The 25,008-nt window shown below is 29.7% G+C and overlaps 1 protein-coding gene across 2 annotated transcripts in view; it reads left to right on the top strand.

The window, feature by feature from the left end:
• LOC106683204 (facilitated trehalose transporter Tret1-2 homolog) overlaps nucleotides 1-25,008 on the top strand; it is a 127,000-nt gene that overhangs the window by 42,238 nt on the left and 59,754 nt on the right. The window contains exon 1 of one of the 2 annotated variants that reach the window (XM_067049215.1): nucleotides 22,384-22,922. The exons of the other annotated variant lie outside the window; for it this stretch is intronic. Coding sequence (XP_066905316.1) covers nucleotides 22,731-22,922 — 192 coding nt within the window. The 5' untranslated portion in view covers nucleotides 22,384-22,730. Of the gene's footprint in view, nucleotides 1-22,383; nucleotides 22,923-25,008 lie in introns of those variants that run through there. 2 annotated transcript variants of the gene reach the window in all.

Here is a 25,008-nt window from a genome sequence, read left to right as displayed (position 1 = left end):
ATAGTTATGTTCTACTAAATTTGGTTTAACAACTCATGGCATATAAACAGCATAACAGCATTACTTAATATTATTGACTACTTAATATTAAATATTATTTGCTATGGAAACTAATTCCTATAATAGCTTTAGATTAATCTAAAATAAATGGAAATTCCTCCTAACAATCAACTTAATTGCAAATAAAAACTAGAAAAAAAAACCAATGATTTCTACTTTGAAGATACTTAGCATCCTAACGACCAATTTGCATCTTCGCTAAAGTACAATCAAGTTTTTATAAACAGCACTGTTTCCTTTTAGTCTACAATTAAAAACAGAGTATCAGTAATTAAAATTGTAAGTTCAGATGATTAAACAGGTTTTTAATAACGCTAACCTTGAACATGAAATAGAAGACTGTATAATAGTCAGATACCCTATTCAGAAATAAAATAATAACAGTAGCTAGCTGACTTGAAATTCATGAACAACAAAAAAATTAAATATTTTAGTTAAAAATTTTTTAGATAAGTTGTTACCAGACGATAAAACTTAATTACATTTAACAGCTGACAATTTCATCAAAAGCTGGTGGAAGCTTGTCAAAAGCTTCTCTACTTTAGGTACTGAATAATTATAATAATTATTTATTTATTCCACTTCATTTCAGTAAAAAACAACTGGAACATATATTATCAAACAATAGCTGTAAAAACATAAGTAAAAACAATGGCATTATCCATAGCAATAACAATTTTTGAGGTTAACTCTAAAAAAATAACATGCTATGTTGCCTGCTAAAAGTTTTTCTAGGGCTGATGGTGGTTCCAGAAAATGTATTTTATTTATTTATTCGTGTATTTCTATTTCTGTTATATACATCTATCGGTTCCTGATTGAAATCAGGACCTACAATTCTTAGAATACTATTGCTATATATTTAGACCGAGAGATAGATACCATACTCCCCCTTGCTATGGTATGCTAGGTATGATTGTTTATAACAACTCATTGGGTAACATTTCCAATGGTGTGTTCACCAATTTACTAGCATAGGCGATGATAATGAGGTTGCATGCAGGGATTCTAAACTATAAAATGAAGTTTTGCATTCTGTTATATTTACAATTGAGGTATAATAATATAATAGAGAGCATGATAAACCTATTGATTTAATTTAAGTTTACTTGATCTGCAGTGGATTGATAAGACTATTTCTATTCTACAGACTATAACTTTAATTACTTTTGCCATTCAAAATAACATCTTTGGATTTTTACTGTTCTTATTGCGTCCAAGCAGTTCTAGGTTTATTGGGGTCCATGTCTTCGGATCTTTCTCGGCCTAATTTTGCTGGAGTCCCTGCTTCAGATGTCCTTTCCTACCCCTTAGCTCTGCCTCGTCCATCTGGAGGTGTCCAACTCCCTATTCACCATTTGGCTGACCTATCTGAAGTGAATATTTTTTGTTTTCTTCTAAAAATGCTTTCCCTCTCCACCGACGTTCTCCCAGCCATCTCATTGGCTACGATCATTTTAAACCGTTTTGACATCACTGTCGGAGCGGCTTCTCTTCTCGTTTTATTTTTTCTAAGGCTGGTATTTCAATACATAGCAAATATATGAAATGTTTAGTTACGTTTCTCGTATAAGTATTTAAAGTCAAACCGATAGTACGAGCCGCATATTAAAGTGGCATAAGTCATTCCGTTCTTATTAAAATTTATTTTCATAAAAGAAGCGTTCACCCATCTAGCGATTCAGATATTTATTATGAATTAATTTATGATGTAACAATATTTTATGGCAAACCGTCTATCTGGATCATTTAATCATTACAATAAATCGTTTCATTATATAATATTATTCACTGAACTATTGCAAACATACAGATGTAATAATAATATTCATATGTAAATAAATATTTTGTTCCTTTATTTAGTTTATGTTCGCATATTTTACCAATCCCTAATAGATAACATGTACATATTCCAATAGTAATAATATTATATAAAGATGTATAATTGGTAAATTGGAAAACACGCCAATAATAATAATAATAGTTTTAAGGACTCAAATAATTTTAATTAATAGAAATAATTTTGGATAATTACCTTCAGTGATTTTGACGGAACTTGGTTCTAATATTTTCTTGTAGGAGTAAATTATCTCCTGATCCTTCTTTCTTCTGAAAGGCTGAAAATAATATAAATAAGATGATAATAAGGACAATCTATGTCAAATAAATTATTTTATTTACGGCTATATCTTTCCGACAAGAATAATCAACCGCGGCTTGTGCCTAAAGAAAAACAGGAAATAACTTGAAATGGATTCGGAGAACTGTAGGCATAAAAAAAGGAAAGGGAAAAAAAAAAAATTTAAAATCACTTAAAGAAGTTAGTCGAGGTGCGGTGGACCAAAGTGATAGGGCTTAAAACCTCGCTTGACAAGCAATTATATAAAAAAAGGCGTATTTAGTTCGTTTATTTATGTACATTTTTCTTAGTATAAGTGATGTAAGTTATATGCAATGAGTTTCAAGAAACGTTTATATTAATGTGGACTCTGATTAGAATTAATAACGATGATCAGGAAAAAGCTTAGGTACAAACCTTACTCAATAATTATTGAATATTGCTGAATTGCATATAACTGAAAATGTAAACAAACGATGCAGAACAAAAATTTAAAGACCGGTTGGTGGTCAAGAAAAAAAACTGAAGAAATAGCTTCAACTTTTTATAACAGAAATTGCAGGTAATTGATGTGGTTCACAATTTATAATTATAAATTATATTTTTTAATAAATACATATAAATGCATAATTTTTAATAATAAATCATTTTTACCTAATGTTATTAATTTTTTATTCCTGTTGTAACAATTATTATTTCATATTCAGGCATTTTATTAGTCATATATGTTAATTGTTATCAATATATTATCTTTTTGTAAGTCAAAAATATAACGATGATTAAACTTTACTCATTACACAAACAATTCTATAGAAAAGTTTATTTTTTAGGACGAATATATCTAAATACTCCAATTTGCATTGACAAAAATTATGATAAATTCATCTTCGTATTAAATAAAATCAAAGTTCTAATAAAATTGATTGGTTTTTTTTTTTTCTTTCTGTCTCTTCTTTAAAATGAACTAACGAAATAAAGGTATATTATGACTTAGATCTTAAATGAAGTTGGTAAATTGCTTAAAAAATGTCCTCAGTTTGTTTCATTAATATCACTAAGAGCCGAAAAAGGTTTTGATTAACTTACTTAAAATGAGATCAATCAGTCTTTTAAAAGTAATTTTAGTATTTTCCAGGTGTTCGAAATTTAGAAATTAAAACTCAGTATAATAAGAAAATAAATTATTTGTATTTATTGATTGAAATTTAAAAATGTATTTTTAATAATTAAATATGATATAATCACTCATACATTATTTCATTTAAAAATGTTAATGTTGATTTTTTTTTTTAATATCTGTTAGACTAGATAGACTAGATAGACATTATGACAAATTCGGACACATTTTTCTAAGTTGGTTCACTGCGGTGATATAAATGATACAATATACTGATTTTATATTATAAAAGTACCAATTATATAATCTATTATTTATGTGATGTTTTGCAATATATTATAGATATGTAAATATATGTCATATTTTGGAATATAAAGTTTTAAATTTAAACGTAAAACAAACACTAATAATTAATAATTACAGCCTCAACAATTATGTTTAGAGCTCTTTCAAATCGGATGTAGCAGTGAAAATTATTTGTTTGGTTGATGACATTTACAAATATTATTTTCTATTGGTCATTGCTCCTGGTGATTGTGTTCAATCTCTTTGATTCAGTAATCTCTCACTATCAGTGAGGTCATGACACACATTAATAATTAAAACTAATTTAATTATCCCTCACAAATAATAATTACCAACATACTAAATGTTTATCACTAAAACATAAATAATCAGAAATTTAATTTTTTTATTGGATTTTATTTAAATTATTATCATTGTTTAGTTTATTTATTTATTTATTTTTTATATATAATACGAGTATTTTTATTAATTATTTTAACGATATAATTTTGATACTCCTTAATCTTGTCGCTATATGCAGTAAAAAGAATTTAAATATCAATTATTTTTAAAAATAAAAATAAATAAATAAACGTGTGCAATTATTAGCATCTTACCTCAGGCTATAATTCAATTATCTATTTCAAAAACCTCTGTCAACAAAGTCACACAATCAAAATTTTATATGAATCAATTGAACTTTGTCATTCACAGATAAATCAATCTCCTAAGACGTGGTATTGTCTAAAGAGCTATGAATATACTAATGTGCATGATTTTTCCGAAAGCGTTCGCAATAAAAATATAATTTGGAATAATATTGACTTGAGTGAATTTTATTTTATAATATTAAATTTTGTAAAAAAATTATAAAGAGTTTATTACTCTTTTTATAATTTCAATCTTGTTAGAGTATCTTTTTCGAAGAATCATAACAAAAAAAAATTATTACAACATGCAACTGCAAATTTATAATAAAAGATTATGATGTTATTATATAGATACATACGAATATTTGGAATTTCTTTATAATAAAGAAAACGTTAAACAAGTAAGCTATGTTTCAAATTGATCTAATTCAATGACACTAAACCAAAAAGTAAATATTCAACAATTTTGAGTAATTGATTGAGTAATTTGAGTAATTGATTGAGACAAATTGATCAATTAGTGGTGACTAGGTGTTGCTTGACACGTATTACTCACTCCTCCGACAGCCTCATTGTAACTGTGTTTATTAAAACATTTTAAAATAATTATTACTTGTTTAGTATTTCTTTGTTTTTAATTCATTACAGCTTCTATTAAACATGCATAAAAAATTGTCTTATGCATATATAACATCAATCCACTATCGTAAATCAATCATAATCATACATAGTAAAAACAAAAAATAAAAAAACATATTTCTAACGGATTACTATGTTATGATTACAGATAATCATTTAAATAGTTTTTCTGCAATTTTTATCTCACTACCTGCTAATTGCAAATTGTAACAATAATTTTTATGTACTTACATATTCTTAATCTATTTTTTTAAGAGTATGAAAACATTTTTTTTTTTATTATTATTTTTGAAATAAAAGTGTCCCGCAAATATTTCAATATTTACAATCAAAAGTTTGAGTTTGTTATTCCTATTTTATAAAAAAATATTTTTCGATTTAATTCGACTTTAACAAAAACAAAAATGATATTTGTGAGATTTTTATTTCAGAGCCCATATTTAAGAAAACGATTTTTGTAATCCAAAGGAATATTTACAAGTTATAATAAAATTTTTAAAAAAAGCGTATTTTATATCTCGAAGAGGAGAAAAAACACACGGTTAAGTTATAGATCAAAAATAAAATTAATCCTCTTACAAGTGTATTAATTTGACTCAAGTTACCGTTTGACTACAGCTTGTAACAACTTTATACAGCCACTATCCGAGTAATATTTCCCAACCATTGCATTCTTCATGCATAACAGAGTAGAAATTAATTGTGTGGTTACCATTTGATAACCATTTATAGACTATCCCAAAGTCTATAGAGACATCACAGTACACAAACTCTTTTTTTTTGTCAGCTATGCCACTATTGACACGGATTTTCATTTTCACTTAAATTGCAAAATTTTTACTAAGATAATAAAATATACAGCATACAAGGGCAATTAATATTACGCTATATCAACTCTACCAGTACTCAATCATGCCATATATACATATAAAATAAAAATAAAAAAGTAAATTAATAACAATAATGAAAATAAAATGAGTAGGTATAAACTAAAAAGGATAATAATAATAAAATATTATATACACATCGTACATAAACATAAATAAATTAAATTAAGCTCCTAAAGCCTGTAAATGAACAGATGTCACAGGACTGATAAATCCCAAGATCAAAGAATATCCCAGCGATATAAGAATATCAATAAGCTACCAAAGGCATTAAAAGGATGTACGTCATAGTATTGGACAAATGACGTACGAGGTACCGAGATATTTCAATCATAAGATGTCAAAAGGAAGCGAAAGATTGTATGTAAGAAACATGGAGATTGTTAGCTACTGTTACCGTTGGCTATTAAAGAAAGACAGCGCGGGCATTTGTCTGGTGTCAACATAACTAGGTGTTAAAAAACAAGAAAGGTGAAAGTACTTTGCTTCTCGAACGCAAACCAACTAGGAGAGAGGGCTCCCAGCCCACAACGTGCAGGACCAACTTATACCGTGACAACCGCTAATTATTAATGTCGGGGCTAATGTACGTCAAAACGTAAATTAAATTCTCACAAATGAGAACGTGTGGGAATTAGCTTTCCTGATATCTAAAGAACTAGAATCATCTCAGGACTAAATCCTATTAATTCAAGATAAAAATCCGATACGCCTACCAAAAGTACGACTAGGGATTAATCCGATATACAACAAAACAGAAAATCGATTCCTTTGTTCCTCCAGCAATGGACAAACCTTATTCCTAAAAAACTACCTAGTTAAAGTAATTTTTTACAAGGATTTCTCACAGGGATAATTTAATTTTTTAATATAATGGGTTATAATTTTTTTATAGTAAAATAAGAAAATGAATGCGATGAATTACTTGAAAAGAAAGACTTGAAGACAGATACTAATTTCAGAATACTTTATTTATGCTCAATCTTTTGTGTTTTACTTGCGTTTTTTCCATTAGAAAATTATTTGATTGATCAATTATCAAGATGGGCCGAGTGTTGTGCAAGGTGAAGTAATCAACATTCATGCTCAACCGACAGGCTTACCTACAGGGTACCTATTTTGGCTTGGTTTGCCGCAGAGGATCTTAAATTAAATTTCAGAACTTTTTTGGACTCAAACCCCGGATTCGTATCCAGGATATAGGAGTCCTGTACTTCATCAACTGTTATACCCTCCCAGTGGTAGTTCATTTCCGAACTAACTTGTTAAGGTTTATTTAAGGTTGAGTTAGTATGATGGAATTGCTGAGCTTGAGCACTGCACACCCTGAACTTGGCTGGGAGATACGATACCTAATAATATTGAATAAAAAATATAGGTATTGCCGATACCAGTATTGATGCTCGAAAAACTTTATGAGCAAAAGTAAAACAAAAAATCACCACCGAATTCCAAATATATCAGTACACTGAACTTGGGACTTGTATCGGCCAATTAGTAAAAAAAAACCTCTGAACAAAATCGGCCTACCATCGATACTAAGAAATATCGAACAAACAAATATCGATACCACAGAGTATGAAATGTATCAAAACCTCCCTAACCACAACGCATGCAAACTTCAATTGGGCTCCTGCCTGCAACTGGTGTCTAGAGAATGTCTAAAAATAGCTAATTTAGTAAAATACATTGATTTCATTTCCGATTATTTTACTGTAACAAAAAATTTGTTAAAAATAAAAAAAAATGTTTATTTCCCAGATAAAACTGACGCTGTATACAATTAGACTAGTTATTTGGAAACTATCTGCTTTACACTGACTTATCCAAAATTATAAATATGTAAAATTATAAAAATAAAAAAAGCGTTTCTTCTTGGAACGAGTATTTTACGTACGTACAGATTATTTGCATGAACATCTCACTCTCAAGCTACACCCAGTGGAATTCTCTATTTTCTCATTAATTAATGTGATGATATATCTTGCTTATCGCACATATCCGCAGAACGCATCGCATTCTAGAGATTTGTACGTTTAATATTGTGATGCTCAACAAACCTTAGCTTAATACTATATTCTATTCCTGTTCCTACCGCTAAAAAATGTTTTACATTACATCTCTTGGCCAAGTGCTATTCCATCCTCGCTCTTGGACCTTTCAGAAGACCAGCAAGCAGTTCCCAAACCCAGACGTTTGCTAACCAGTGGGGCAGGTGGGCCGGTCAGTTTTGAAAGCGACAGCTGAAGTCCTTGAAATGTGTTACTACAGACGGCACGGCGGCTCAGCGACCTCCATCGCTACGGTCCCTTCTATTTGCTGCTCTCATTAACACTCTCTATATTAAAGACCACCAGCGTAAAGCGATTAACGTCATGCCTTCCAGTATTTGCTAAGGACGAACGAACTCAAGTGATGAGATAGTTCTGATGTTTTGAAACTCCATTCGGTTCAATATAGTAACTAGGCAATATAGAGGTACCAATTTTTCTTCTCTTGGAAAACTTCTTTAAACCATATATGGCCAGTGGAGGCAAAGCCACACATGGCTTAAAGGCTTCAGGTTTTATTCACCACCACTTTTATGACGTTTTATAACCGCTGTACGTCTGTGAGTACCTTTACCCACACTACTAAATTACTTCATATCACACTGAAGTAAATCTTTTGTAAAGTATCTCTACCTCCATAATAATTGGAACAACCTGGTTCTTGACTATATAAGTAAGAAATAGAATGCAGTAACAACTAATATGAGGTTTTTTTTAAACTTTTGATATATTACTAATATGAAATAGATTAATATTGTTTATCCAATCTATGGTTTATTAGACTATTATAATCATCAATTCTCATGTTAGATTTTCAAATTTATATGAGATATATTGTGAACATCTTTGTGATTTTGTTTATTGCTCATAAATCATTTATGGACAAACAATAATTCATAATATTTTAAAACTTAATAATTAACGAAAAATGTATTAAAGAGTGTGATTCTGAAAAATTGCGAGCTCGAGTTGGTCCCCTGAGACCAAATTTTAAAATACTTACAACTGTATAAAAAATATAACAAGTTAATTTGATCATAATGATATGATACAGCATGTAGAGAAACTACCCAGTAGTAGAACTCTAAAAACAGTTTACAATATAAGGTCACGAGGCCATCTTCTTTTCAGGCGCCTCGGAGGATTGCCAGGAATGGAAGAGGAAGCAAGGTTAGAAACTAGTGGGTTTGGGTGGTTAGGGAGTTTATAATGGAAGGAATGATATCGGGTTCGGGCTCGACAACTGTACATAATTATACATTTAGTAAATTTGATGTAAGTTATTATGGAGTGATACAGGCGTGTAAAGAAACTACCCACTGGTAGCATTCTAATGAGGTTTTTAGATTAGCAGGTCTCGTTACCATCTTATTTTCAGGAAAGGACCTCGGAGGATTGTCAGGAATGAAAGAGAAAGCAAGATTAGAAACTAGAGGGTTTGGATAGGTAGGGAGTTTTTTAATGAAAATAACGATATCTGGTTCGGGCTAGTTCGGTTACATATGAAACATTAAGGTCTTTATGTATGATTTTATTTGTGACTAAGTAAGGAGCATTGATGATAATATATTTTGTTTAACAATAAGAATTATATTTATAAGAATAAATCATTAATTATTCTATCCTTCCACTGCCTCGCAACTCATTTGGACTATCCTCCATATCTAATATCTCTTCGCAATCCCCCTTCTACCATTTTATATTGTTTTCCTTTTTCCACGGGTTAAAAATTACATAACCTATGAAATACAAGAAAAATAGTTACCTCATTGTGATTAATTATTTAAATCTTGAGCTTTTATTTTATTATTGCATAACCTATTAAATACAAGAAAAATAGTTACCTCATTGTGGTTAAATATTTAAATCTAGTACTTTTATTTTAATTATCTCGCATTATATGCTAGGTTTGATGATTGAGTAATGCATATAATGTAATGTGTAGTTGATTGAGCAATGTTTAATTTTGCAAAGTTGCATCACGTTACCAGAATTCATTAAGCTGAAATAATTAATCTCTTTCTGGCTGTTAAAAATAATTTATAATTCGTTTTATATAATTAATTAAATTAAATTTTACACGTTGTTGTTTGTTGTGAGTGACAAATGACAAATGAAAATGGTATTTAACTCTTTACGACTATTTGGACGACTGACTTTATTAGACAATAACATTTTTAATGCTATTGTTTATTTAATTTTAAGACAAATACATGGTACATACAATGGCATTAAATTACTTTAACGTTTAAAAATACCGTAACATAGCGTGTATATAATACATAACCTAAGTAGATTTAATAAAACTTGTTCAGTTTGACATGAGAAGCCATACCATCTAATAAAATAAAATCTATTCTATTTCATCAACGATATTTGAATTAAGGAATATATTTTTTTGCAGTAAATTAATTTCATTCGTAAATAAATACATATATATTTACAGTCATGGCATTAATTCAATAATATAATATGTCATTTAAAACGTTATAGCCTGTAATTATATGCTTCATTATAGGCTATATCCTTGAAAGATTTTAATTTTGCCTAATTACTCATATTTTAAATTTATATATTCGATCAATTGGTTATATACAAAGTATTTTTTCCTCACGGCTTGATTTCAAGAATAGATTACAAGTAAAATATTTTTACGTTTACTGCTTACCTATGGCATAGATTAACCTAGGATTATTTGGTTTGCTTTTCAATTTTTTTTAAAACTGAAAATATGTATAAATTACTAATTTTTGTTTTTATAATATTAATCTAAATAAATAAAAAATGTAATAAAAACGTTTACCAACTTTTTTGTCCTACTGTAGTGCTATTATGACACGATTAGGCCCTTTCTTTGTCCATTTCAAACCGAACATTAGGCCGACGCCATGGTCTCTGAAATATTTCTTGCTTACTACTTACTTGAATCTATGTTAATTAAAATTGTAAAAAAAAAATATTTATATTTTTTTTTATAACATCTAATCATATCTGTTTGCTTACCAAGCATAGATCAAAAATTAATAAAGTGAAAAAAAGATATTGGGATTTATGTTACTAATTTTATAATCTAAAGTTAACTTTTTAATTTATCATTTGAGCGAAACATTTATTTCTTTTATCATGTAATCACATTATTAAATTGAGTATAATTAACATTTTTTTCTCTAGAACGAAAACTAAATCTTATATTTTTAAACAGAGAGTGACCTATTAAAATCCTACTTTTCATTAAATCGTAGTTTTTTATTTATTTTTTTTTATTTGAATATTTTTATATCCCAAATCTGAAAAGGAAATTGACCTGTCTACCATCCGAAATGTGAGTTCGAGCTCGGTCCTATCCGGGATTTTTTCAAGCATATAATCACACGATACTCACTCACAGCCACCCCTTGGACATTTGTGAGGCCCGTTAGCCAATGGGTGGCACTCACAAAAATAGGCGTGGGAGTGACGAACCCACCCAATGAAAATATCGTCAAGAAACGCACGACGTGTTTCCGTAGTATATCATGCGAACCCTTGGACTTTTGCAGAAAAAAAGAAAATAGAACTCCATATCATGAATGATACTAGTAATAAATCTCTTCCTTTATTCTATATTCAGAAATTATTTACTCAATTCCGAAACATGATTGATTATTTTACATTTATACAATATCTGTCTAATGGAAAAAAAAAAATTTTAAATTATTTTATTTTTTGTAAAGATAACAACATAATTTCTTTAATTTAATAATTAACTTTAAATTTCATATAATTTTGATATTTTTTTTCCATCCTGCAATTTATCTCTTGAGAAATATACATTTCGCACGATGGGTGGAGAACGATTATGTTCCATGCGTGATGAGACAAGCATCAGAAGACAAAGGAGTTTAAAATTGTTAATGATTGGGAAAATTGCAGACTTAGCAAGGATTTCATTCATGATGACATCTATGTTCCAGAATGCTCGCCGGAAACGTTACGTCATCTAAATCGGAAAGAGTGTAATTTGCAGATCTCTCCGATTAGGTGAAGGCACATAATTTACTCTAAATAAAAAAAAAAAGAAACAGATAAATAATAAAACTTCAGCACTAATTGATTTGAAAAAAAGTTTCCGTTTTTTATATAAATGTCATTTGAAAAGGTTAATTGGCAATCATTTAAAGTGCATATGTTCAACAGGTAGATAAAAAGAAGTAGAGCGATATTTGGTTTTAGTTCTGATCAACTTCCTACCGGAAGGTTCATAATGATTGAGGTTTATTTAAGCATGTTATTGACTTTTTATCGAGGAAATGTAGAAGAAGATATAACATGACGATTTATATGTTTTTATTAGCATAACCGTTCTATAAATTAGCATTTCCTAGCACCAAATAATATATTTTCTTTATTTAGTCTTCTTTTCCTATAAATTAATTTTTTATTCAGGATAGCCAGCAAGCAAAAATATCTGTCTAGGAAAATTAAGAGTCTGATAACTTTTCAGTTACGTATTTAGAGGATAAATTGAATTGTTCTTATAAATAAATTGTCTTCAATAATTAATCTTAATTATCTATATTTCGTGAGGATTAAATTTCTGAAGTATTATAAGAATAATGGAAGATCCCTGATAGACCGTATTTTATAATAAAATGAAGATGGTCCGGGTGCAGTCAAATAAAAACTAGTCGTAATGCTTTTTACTATGAGCCAACGTTTTGTGCCATTTTGAAGGGCTTCATCAGGGCTAAAAAAGAAACAAACTCTTAAAGGAGGTAAATATAAATGAACAATATAAATTAAGAATTTTAAAAAAATAACTTATACAGTGAAGCTTAAAATTAAATAAGAATAACAAAAGTCCAATTTGTTCAATCTCTTTCTTTATGTTTGATTTAACTTTTATTCCCTTTTTCCATTCCTTGCATGCCTATAATTTTATAATTATTTTTTATCGTTGTTATTTTAGTTTTCTTTTAATTGTCTAAAACGTTTTGTGATTCTTATTTAATTTTAAGCTTCATTGTATAAGTTTTTTTTAAAATTCTTTTATTGATATTGTTCATGTATTTTTATCCTATTTAAGTATTTGTATGTATTTGAGCCCTGATGAAGCCCTACAACGTGGGGCGAAACGTTGGCTGATAATAAATAGCATTACTGTTTAATTAATTAACGTGCTAATGTAATTAGGATCTGAGTTTTTATTTGACCGAACCCAGGCCATCTTCCTTTTATTATTATTAGAATAGTTAGTTTCATCTGAACATCAGACCCAACGAACACATATGTGTTTATATATGGAGTGTAAATATCATCCTGCACATGTAGATCTAAAATAATTTTCAAGGCTATTTAAAACTTAACGATGCATCAAGAGTGTAAAAATACTTTATTTGTAGTTGACAAAGTAAAACTCATACTTTGCCACCAAACTCAACATCTGTCCATTGAAATCATTGGATCTTTGTAAATAATCGTTGTACGAAGTCTATGAAATTTAATCTCTATTCTAAAATATGGTAGATGGTGACAATCTCGATAGACTAGGGTACAACTCATACTATTTTCCGATTCAATTCAAGAAATTGTCCCGAATTTTCCCATTACAGATAATGAGAAAAGAGGCATTGTTATCTGTAAACAAATCAAGCTTAACATCAAGCGTCTGTTTCCCAAGACTGGAGAGTTCGAAAATTCCTGATATTACAAACAGCTGCGATTGAACTCAATTCCTTTTCACTGTAACCGATAGGTTAATGGTTAAAGGTTCCTGCAATTGCATCTTTTGTTACCTAACTTCAAATCCAGTCCAACGAATAAGGACGGGTTTTGGATTTTCTTAAAAAAATAGAAAATTCGAGGTTTTTCTGCCCACATTGCATGTTTTTTTTTATATTCATTTATAAATAAATAATTTATGATGGGAATCCAATTATTCCTATTTCGGCCAGTATAAATATCCTATCTTGATAAATTTGAGATCATTTGGGCGTGAAGAAAAACCGAAACTATGGCTAAAGTTTAGAAAATCCGTTAGATACCGCATTTCAATGTTATTTTATATATTAGTCCGTTGCATAACATGTTTTGATATAAACCTATTATCTAACCGATTCACGATCCATGAAAGTACATCTTTCAATACAATATTGCATAAAATTGTATATTTTGCTCTTTTATTAGCTAAAGAACACGATTCTGATGTTCACCACATGAAATTGCTTATTTTACAATTTTTAGCTTAAATTAGATAATTTCAATTTTAATAGAATACTATTGAATATTTTAATCTTAATTATTAATCATTTTGTATTATTTACTTATTTAATTTATAGTTCAAAATAGTAAAATATGATTAATGTTAAAAATCAGTGTTAAACACTTGTAGTGTGACGATATTGTTAGAGTTATGCAGCGGTTAGAGTGGAAACCTGTGAAAAAAATACGTATTGGTATATTGGTAAAACGAATACATGACATGTTGACTTCCAAAATGGTATAAATCCAAATTGTCAACTTAAAACCTATCAGAGGACACAAAAAATGTTTTAGCTAATATAATTTAATAGGAAAATCTAATATAATTTAATAGTTCATACCAGCATTTAATCTCATGAATCACAAGGATGTGAGTGTTATAGTGTTAAATGAGTGTTGACCTGGTAAATATTTCGTTCCTATTGAAATCATATAAGCTGACATTTTTTGTGTCCCAACGCCACATATATTTGTTTTACCAATATAATTATTTATACTGATACGAAACTTCATTTTATCTTTATGGTGATTTTGCTTAGTGATGTTTACAACTTGGATTTTTCTTCCTAATCTTCCTATTTTCCTCATCATTCGTGCCATACATCTTCCTTTTATTGAAATAGAACGACTACTGAAATCCTCTTACTTAACGACTACTTATCCTAAGCATTCCTAATGATTCTCCAACCGCCAGAGCTAAACCCCTCTACACCGCAATATTGCATAACCCACGATTTTTCCTCTTGCTTCATAAACGGAGGAAGTCCGCGCTATTAGTACGAAACCCATCTTCTCTACTTAGTTCAATTTGAACAAGTCATCACTACTTAAATAACTCCGGTTTTCTCTTTTCTTCAATATCATTTCTACATGTAATGTTGCTTTATGTAACTCGATAAGTCAGGTATTGACCTTTGGATAAATCTGAGTGAGGTTTTTTTATTGAATATACTTATACAAGATGGTAAGTAACAATGGTATTTTGTCCTGGATTCTACAAAATACCACCTTTTCTTTCTATATAAGTGGAGAGAGAAAGAGAAAGAGAGCAAAACCTTGGAATAAAAGGCGACATTGATGTGAAGAAGCCCCATGCATAAAATCTAGCCCATAATACACCTGTAAATAATTACTGTTTTATGTCTATTTAATCATTATTTATGCTTATTTATAACGGTTTTTATCAATAATTTTGATTTATGATATTTTATATATTACATATATAAAAGGTATAGATATGTACATATGAATGTATACATTTAATTACATCCTTGCAGATTATTGTTGAGTTTTTTTTTTTTATATGATTTTAGTTGAATAATACTTATGTGTGATTGATACTTAAGTACACTTAATACTTAAGTGATGATGATATAGATTTTTATGTGTACTTTATTTAAAAATTTTACATTTGAGTTTTATATATCAATTTTATTCTGTTTACTAAAGAGAGGAATAAAAAGAAAAGTTGTATTGGGTTAAGGGAGAAAATATAATTAGATATATAGATAGATAATGAGGGAGGGGAGAAGAAAAATGAGCAAAAATAGAAAAAAAAATATAGAAAGAAAAAATAAAAGAACAAAAATAATAAGACAAAAAAATCTTGTATTACTACTATATATAATAAATTTACTATACTATGCCTATACATTATAAGAATTTTTAAAAAATTTCCTGACTAAATATAAGTATGCTGTGTATTCAGCAACCCAATACAGTTGGGCAGAACAACTTTTTGGAATAAAAGTTTTTCTCCCTTGTGTCTATCATACCTAACACGAGAAGTAACTTCTGGTGGTTCTAAAACTATTGATAATTTGATAATTAATGTAATAAAATACTTATTATTTAAATTATATAAATAAAAAAAAATTAGGTATTTTTTTTTCTATAAGCCCTTAATCTTGCATCCTAACCCAGAGGCGTAGTATAGGAAAATATACAACATTAAATTTTGCATGGAATGAGTATCAGAAGTGATTATTTTCGATTAAATAAATGTCATAAACCGGTCCCTAAACAGCTAATTAGTTCGATAAAGTAACCAATTAGAAATTTTATGTTTCCTTTCGATTTTTCATAACACTTATAAATTCTAAACGGCGGATGCGAGTGATAAAGTTATAATACAACAAATTAAAGAACATTAAATTATGAGGCTAATGAGTAATATAACGTAATGATTCGAGCAAGTGATATGGTCGTAAACCACTTCCTCCGATTGTTTCCTGGGCTCCAATAGCTGGTCTCTCCAAGTCCATGTACAATCAGAACAATTAAATTAAAACAAAATAATTAACGTATTCAATTTAATATTTTAAAATTATTTGCATGCAGATGACGCATGTGTATCTGTGAATAATGGCCCATCTATTTTATATCAAACCCTCCAGTCCCACATCACCACCCTTGAAGAATGGTGTCAAAACTGAAGAATAAAAATAAATTCCACATCCTAAATCCTATAAAATTATTTTTACTTGGTCACAAATCAAGTCGTCCATCAGGACCTCAATGTTCCATATATTGCTGATTTGGCCAGAACTAGATATCAATCCTTTCAGGACAAACTTCCTAACAACACAAACCCACTTACCTTTAACCCTGCTTCTCCTTCATTACGGGATAATCCTCCTAGGCGTCTGAAAAAAAGATCATCGAGATCTTCCACTCTAGAAATGTTATTGGAGTTCTGTCAATGGGTAGATTCTCCACAATTCTGCATCATGCCATTTTATAACTCAGATCACATTTATTTATCGTATATATTTTAATAAAGTTCAAGAAGTATACAGTAAATATCAATAAATAAATTATAAAGAAAAAACAAATTACGTTTTTTGGGCTACATCTTTTGAATCGGGCTCCTATTCTATACTATTATGAAAGCACGGATATCAAGGAAGGCTTCCTCTCAAGATGCAAATAGTCGTTTCTACAAGTATTATAAAGACAATTTCCATTTTTAATAAAACCTCTTACCAAGTGACGCAACTCCCTATCGAAAAATCCACACAGAACCAGAATAAGTTAAAAAGTAACGTGTAATTTATGAATGAATAGAGAATACTTAAATGTTTCCCTCACAAGAGTGAGTTATCTAGCTACTGAAAAGCTTGTCAATTACTCTTTGTGAAGGCCCGGAATCCCATTACTGAACAAGTTAACGATTGTTGTATTTGTAACAGTCTTCCTCTGTCGAATCCAGTTGAACCTAAAATTGGGGTTTCAATACATTTTGTAATAACATTATTTTTTTTTAATTATACCATTTTAATTAACATTAACGTTGGCCGCCCGTAGTTCAGTGGTTAAGACACATTTTTACCGGTTCGATACACTGATACAGTTTGTACGGTTCGAATCCGGCCTGGGACGTTGACTTTTTTCATTGAGTGGCGGTCTCACAAAATGAAGAACATTGACCCTCAAAATGTGGTTAGTCAATATTGGACTCCAATGGGAGTCTTGGCCGAAAAAAACATTAATGTGTCATTAGTAGAACTAAGAAGAGGGTAAAATGCATTTAATTATTATTATGTCTCACAATTACGATAATCTTTTAAATTATAATTTTATATTTAACCCAAACCAAACTTAATTTGTTTCATAATGAAATAAGTAGTTATTTCGTTGCTTTTTATCGAACTGCTTATTATGCTGGTACTTGTTATCGAAATTACATAGCGTTTCTTTGTTGTTTCTCATATTGCAAAATTTAAATTCATACTTTTCGGTTTCAAATGCCTAATTTGTTTAAATTTTTGATTCTCTAGACCCGGGTTGGCCATGAGATTTATCACACTTTTTACAAAATATATTTATTTTATAATGGCCGAAGTAGGTGAAAACCAATGTACTGAAAAAATACATTATTTGTGCTTCCATATATTCACAAATTAACTGTTAAAATCATCAGAAAAAATTATCTTTGACTATAAAATAATATTCTTCCGAATATATGACAGATATTGCCTGTTTTATTTATTAGTTTAAATTAAGAACTCATTATGTAAATAATGATAACTCATAATGTTTAAATTTTTCGCTCTAAAATACTGTTTATAGAGAGTCTAAATGTAATACAGGGAGAAAACATTTTGTATGCAACTAGTGGAGTTACATTTCCAAAGGGCCACCTACATTCCACCTATGTTCTAGGCAGTAGGCTGTGTGAAATTCAAGTAAAACCGAAAATCTTGGTCTTTATTGTCATCATTAGAGACCACATTTTCTAGCTGTAAAATCTATAAAAATAAAAAAAAAATGAAAATTATACAAAAATATGAAATTTAAATATTGAACTCAAAAGATTGGATCAGACATTTCAGAATTCAGGAATTATTGAAAATTGTGATTTGATATTTCATTTTTTTAATTCAATAAAATCAGAAACAAAATAACTACCTATGCTAACAATTTTAAACGTAAGTTAGACTCTCATGATTTCAGTAAAAACCGAAGCTCAACTTACTATCCCCAGAATGTATTAATTATCTTTTAATTCTGTTCCGAATTCAATCCTGGCAATCTAAAATCTTTCGAAAGAACTAATTTTGTCAAACATTATCGAAATAGATAGAAATATCGCCCGTCCAGCAGAAATGGTCAGGAATATCTAGCATCTTTTAGTTCTTAGAGTAATATGAGCACTTAATGTTGTTTCTCAATTAATTGTTTAGCCTGCTATTATTTTTCTTTTCAATACGGGTAATTCTGGTCAGTCTCATGGTCTGTAATGAAATTTAGTAAATGTGCTTGTACTAATTTTTTTAATTAATATACGTTTATAACATACAGCTGACGATAGATAACGTTTTATGAATGGACCTATCGTTACTAATGGTCTCGAACGTTACACCGACGATGAGAATAATTTATCATATCCATTCCTTCGTCTCGTGTAGAATATTCCGGCGTCACGACGTATAAATTGCTTCTCTATTTAATTTACAAGGTCAGTGCTTTTTTTCCCCCGTGTTCTAGAATATTCTTAGAGGAACACTGGTTATGAGATAACTTTCCTACTGGTATTTTTAAATGGCAAGCGCGAAAAAACTGCGAGTCATTTGCATACAGCTTAAGATCAATTTACTTTTTATTCTTCCTTTTTCTAAAAAAAAAAAAAATTCTTCACCATATGAATTTATTTTTCTTAGTAAATTAGTTGATCATTATTCCAACCGATGGTCATTTTGATCATATTGGAAGATATTAATAAGGTTAGATTTTGAGTTATATTTTCAAATTGGAAATTTTATTTATTTTATTTCTTTTCAAGTCCAGTGTTTAGGAAGCTAGGTACTCAGTGAGAAAGGCGCTGTGTTCGAATCCAGTTGTAACAGATAATTATTTATTGTGTTACCGTAGTGGTGAGTGAACCCTGTGGGTTCGGGAGCCCTCCTGGATCTCACCCAACCTCTATAAAATGGACACTCTTAGTTGGAGTAAGATCCTGTCAGTCGAGCGTGATCAAGAACAAATTGTACTCTTGCCGGTTGCAGTAGTTCAAGAAGCAGTACCTCCTTAAGGATTGTATACCCTGACTCTTAATGGGTTTTAGCGTGACAGGTTTGTCCTCGTAATTGCCATGGATGCTATATCTCGTTTTTTATTAATATTACAACCTGAGTTAGTGTTTTTCTTTTTTTTAATTTTCGGAATGAATAAATTAAAAATAAACAAGACAGCGTAAATATTAAACAGCATCTAATGTATTCCATTTTTGGTGCCAGTAAAAACGTTCTTTATAAAAGAGGATTATATATATTTAGACTAATTGCCGTATTATTATGTAATTCTATGTCAATGAATATGTATGAAGCAATAAAAAAGTTAATTACACATTCATAAATGCTGATGAGTATTTCTAACAACATTTGGACATATTCTTATATAATAGTTCCCTTGTTTTTTGGTAACAAACGAATTAAATACTTTTAATATTAACAAAATATCATTATTATGTTTCGAAGCTTTAAATAATAAGGCGAAGAAATAAAAAACACGAAATTATGATAAACTTTTGTATGTTTATTTTCACTCTATATATGGCTTATGTTCATTTTCATATTCAACGAACGCACAGTTTGAACATTCCTTGACGTGCCAATAGCATTAATAAACGTTCAATGGTCATAACTTTTTTCCGGATTAAAGAAAATTCGTGTTCATTGTTTGGCTAAAATACTTAGTTTAGAAACCACTAGGACAAAGGATCTTTCCTCTACTTGCTTAAGTAGAAAGGGCATTAAAAAAAAACTGAATAAAGTAAAACATTTTTTTTTTCAAATTATTAAAAAGAAGTGCAAGGGGAAAAAATAAATAGCTGTACTGTACTTAAAAGGTAAAATGTATATTAACAATTAATTTTTTTTTATTATATTAAATTATATGTATGAAACTATATAAGTATAAGTTATATACTTATGACGTGGTCAGCTAATTAGTTGTTTTTTTACCAGTTATTAACGGCTATTTCTTATTCCTAGGTTCTGTTTTGTTTCAACCACATAAAATTATTAAATAATTAGTTAATAATAAATAATCGAAGAAGTTTCTCACATTACCAAATAAGTAGTGCTTAAGATTCGTAAGGTTGCATGTTATTTAGTATTATTTTATTTCTAATAAAAACACCAAATTATTTATTTTGTGGAAGGCATATCTCCATATAATGATAACATTTACTTAATACGAAATGTATAATAGTATGTAAAAAATGTTATTTTCATCAAATGAATGCAATAGTTATTTTTACCTATTACAGTTTTTTTAACCGCTCACAATGTTTCCCGTCTGCATTTCTAACGAAACCTTTTTTAATTATTCCCAAATTGTTTTATGCAGTAATTCTGAAAAGATCTTTTAAGATACAGAAAGTATCTTTGGATAGACAAGCTTCTGTATTGATTAGCAAAATTTTAATATATAATGATGAAATCCGCTTATTTCGAACTATAAAATAGTCTGTAAAATAACTTATTTTTATTAGATGAAAGTAATTGATATTTGTATAAAATTTTTAACATTAGCGGTTTAAAGATTTTTTTAACTACTCATTTGTATGAACAATTTTATCCACCTTCAATTCTACTTCAAGCATTCACTAATTTATGAAGTAATTCTAACAAGGAATGAATTTAGATTTTCTGCACTCTAGAGCAAAAAACTCAGATTAAAATTTTCACTTGGCGCTCGAACGCCAGGAAATCCTAGTTCTAGTATGTTTGTGAGATCCGTGTTCGTAATACAGAACGTGCGGTTTGATGCATTCGTGCATTTCCAAGTCGCTAACCTTCCAGACATGGTCGTTGGTTGTTGGTTTACTCGTCCGACTAGATTTCTGACATTTATAATTAGCACAAATAATAGTTCTAGTTATCTATTGCATAATATTTTCGAGGACTTTTTCCTCCTTTAATTGCAGCTTCCGTTCCTGTCAGTTTTCTAGATCGAGTTTTTTAATATTACATTTACATATACAACCAGAATTATATGGCGTGTTTTGTCAATACATAAACATTTTTTTTTTATAATTATCAATAGTAAATAGTTAATTATATATACTTTTTATTGATTTAACCCAAACCGCCTCTGTTGTGTGGGAGACGATTATCAATAATTATGATAGTGATGGTGCCAGCTCCTAAGGAAATTCATAACATTTTGAGGGACTGATTCAATTTATTATGGACATAACCCTCTCTTTAAAAAATATTTTGCAGTGACTTTATGAAGCAAAGTATAACCAAGGAAAGTGTAAACCATAAATTCCTAAAGAAAAAAATTGTCTCATATAGATGCTAAAAGAAGAGTCTGAAAATAAAATAGGTGGTAAACTATAAACATTAATAGTTGTAATGCGAAACCACTTTAATAAATTCCATGTTGGAATATTCTTACCCCATATGGCACAATCTATGTCCACTTAAACTCCACACTAAATCTTTCAACAAATCAGGTAAAAGCACAGACTACACTTTCTTCTGAGAATACCAGATGTTCTACCGGTGCCTGCTTACACTCTTGGCTCTTCAGGAGACATTTTAAGAAATATCTACTTATTACAGGACTACAAAAGCTACATAATAATTATGTCTTTGGCTACAATGTGTATACGTAGAATGTATAGCAGATGTCTTATACATTATGAGACTATGAAACTAAAAATTGTTAAATTATGGATAGATGGTGTCTACATATCGTAAGACATCACGATTTTTAGTTTTCATGTCAAAAACATATTTGTTTGTTACATTGTTACAACAGCTGCAAGCCCAAAAAATAAATAATAATTTTTTTAACTTATCTTGCATAAGTCGATTTTAGTCATGGATACACACAGTTTTCTTTTCTTAATGCATTTCCTTACATTCATTATGATAAGTCAAAAGTGAGCTGTTGTTTACTTTACAAAACGTATATTTTAACTCATTACAAGACTATTCCAAACAGTCCCAGGATAGCAGTTCCGCTCGGCAGCCATGACATAAACGATTGTGAAGGCAGTGCAACAATAGAAAGCTAAAGAGAGAGCCGAGAAAGATAAACCTCAAAGACGCTTATCATCTAGAGTTGCAAAACGATCGGTATCACTTCGCTAAATCGTTCATAATAATGTTCACTAGCTGAAAATTTCAATGACAATAAAACCACGTCACGAAGTTGTAAATATTAATGGATTGTACAATTGAGCAGTTGAAGTTGCTTGAGTCAGGGGACCTCTTTTTCAACGGCCATCTAGATACAGATGTTAAAACCACACATAAGGTCCCCTGTATCCGAGGAATGAAGATCATTCAAGCAATACGGTCAGCAGGATGTAGAATGGCAATCAATCCTTGGAATGGAGGGGATTTTTCGGAAAAGGTAATAAATACTTTTTTATAATGCAACCAACTCGGAAGCAGTATTATATAACAATTTAGTTATATTTTTCAAAAATATTATTTTGCGAAGAGAAGTAATATATTAATAGGATTATACAAAGCTAAAGAGTTTGAACACACTGATTTCAATCCGATTTAAAAATTTCTTTTTTCATTATTTGAACCGTTTACTGAGTAACGCGTCATAGGAACGGACCATCATCGATTATGCTGTGACACCTCTAATTCCGAAAAAATCATCTATAAGATTTTTATAGAGAAAAAAAAATCACTCTAGAGCAGCGAATTCCAAACTTTTTCGCCGTGGTACTATGGTTGTACCAAAAATATTTTTCGGCATCCTTGTCGAACTAAAGCATATTTATATTTGTAGTAAAATTATCATTAGAGCGGTTGAAAATGAAGAAGAATAAGAAAAAACAGTGCATACTAAAAGCTGGAATGCACCAAATTTAAAATAAAGTCTGTTTGCTATTTTATTTTATTTGTAAATAATATTTTGAGATAGCGGCGCAATTCGTATAATCTTGGTAGCAGCGTTTTCCAATTTGTTTAATGGATATAGTCTCAACTATAATTTTATAGACCATAAATTCCAAAATTATATAGAATAGACCTTAATTTCAAATAGCTTATCATTGTACTTAATAATGATTCGAGATTACCTTTGTAATCAACCAAGAAAAAAATTACCAATTAAAAATCTAAATATCGGATTTGGTTTGATAAATAGAATAATTGAATTGATAAATTTGTCGTCTTTATATGTACTGTGGATACAAGTAACCCTGGAAAATAGATACAGGAAAAGGAATTAAATTTCTGCACGTAACGTTCAAGTTCCTTTATATCTTTTCTCTTACAGTGCCAAATCAGGCAATTGCCAAGTACGTACATAGGATTTTACAATGAATGAATCTAATACTCTTATTCCAAGAATCATGATCCAGTAACAAAAATAAAGTAAATAATCCTAGTTCAAATTCTGACCTAGGGACAGTTAAATTTTCTCTTTCATTTTTTATGAATAATACACATACACATAATCTAAAAAAAAAGGTATTTGACTCTAATAGGGATTATAAATCATACGTTTGAAGCACTGTACTGACAACACTTATATTTAATATAAGAATAGTAAGAATACTAAATTGTGTAGTACAACCTTGGTCAGAGTACCCCCCCCGGCGACTGACCGGCTATTAAGTTCCTTGGCTAAGGAAATTTCCACATTTAAATTTATTTTTCAACTCAATGTTCAATCAATATCAAATTTGCATGAAACCAAAATCTTCTTACATTTATTTTTTCAGAAAGCTTGAATTTTAATTTAATAAACTTTTTTCTATATTCATTTCAATTCTAAATCATGAAATGGCGGTAAAGTAAGTATAAATCGGAAATTGGTCTAAATAGGTAGTACTATGTACTTTTCACTACTTTACTAACTTTATTTTATATATATTTTTATTTATTTACATAAAATCTTGCGGGAAGGTAGTGGCACATCGTAGTGGTAGTGCTACCAACTCAAAGCACTCGGGTTCGAATACGGCCGTGGCAGACGATTATTTAATCTGTAGCCGTGAGTCAAACCTATGGGTTCTGGAGCCCTTCTGGGGTAATGAGGTAAATGCTAATGTCACAAATCGAAGGAGAAATGTTTTACAAAATTTGTATTTCAGTGCCATTGACTCAAGCTTCCTATCTCAATCCGTTATCGAGACATGATTATTTAAAGGGTTTTCTCAATAAAAATTGTGACTGAACTTTTAATCTAACCCATCTATAAAACTGACAATTTTCCAACTGCTTGTCACTATTTTCGGAATCCACAATGAATTCCAAATAAGAACAAAGGGGACGTACCCCGTCGAGGCGTAGATCGCAGAATGGTTAGTTCAAAAGGTTTGGGGTAGCATTCCCATTCTAGAATGGGACCTACTCTTTTTATAAGCAGGTCCTCAATGGAGGACATGAGCCATAAAAAAAAAAAAAAACACTATCCTTTCCTATGAAAATACCGCTTCAATCTTTGAACTAGTAACACACAAACATAACATATA

The sequence above is a fragment of the Halyomorpha halys genome, unplaced genomic scaffold, assembly GCF_000696795.3.
Source record: "Halyomorpha halys isolate HHAL.00 unplaced genomic scaffold, Hhal_1.1 Scaffold472.1, whole genome shotgun sequence".
NCBI lineage: Eukaryota > Metazoa > Arthropoda > Insecta > Hemiptera > Pentatomidae > Halyomorpha > Halyomorpha halys.
The sequence above is the reverse complement of the archived record's forward strand: the minus strand, read 5'-3'. Positions and strand labels throughout refer to the sequence as shown.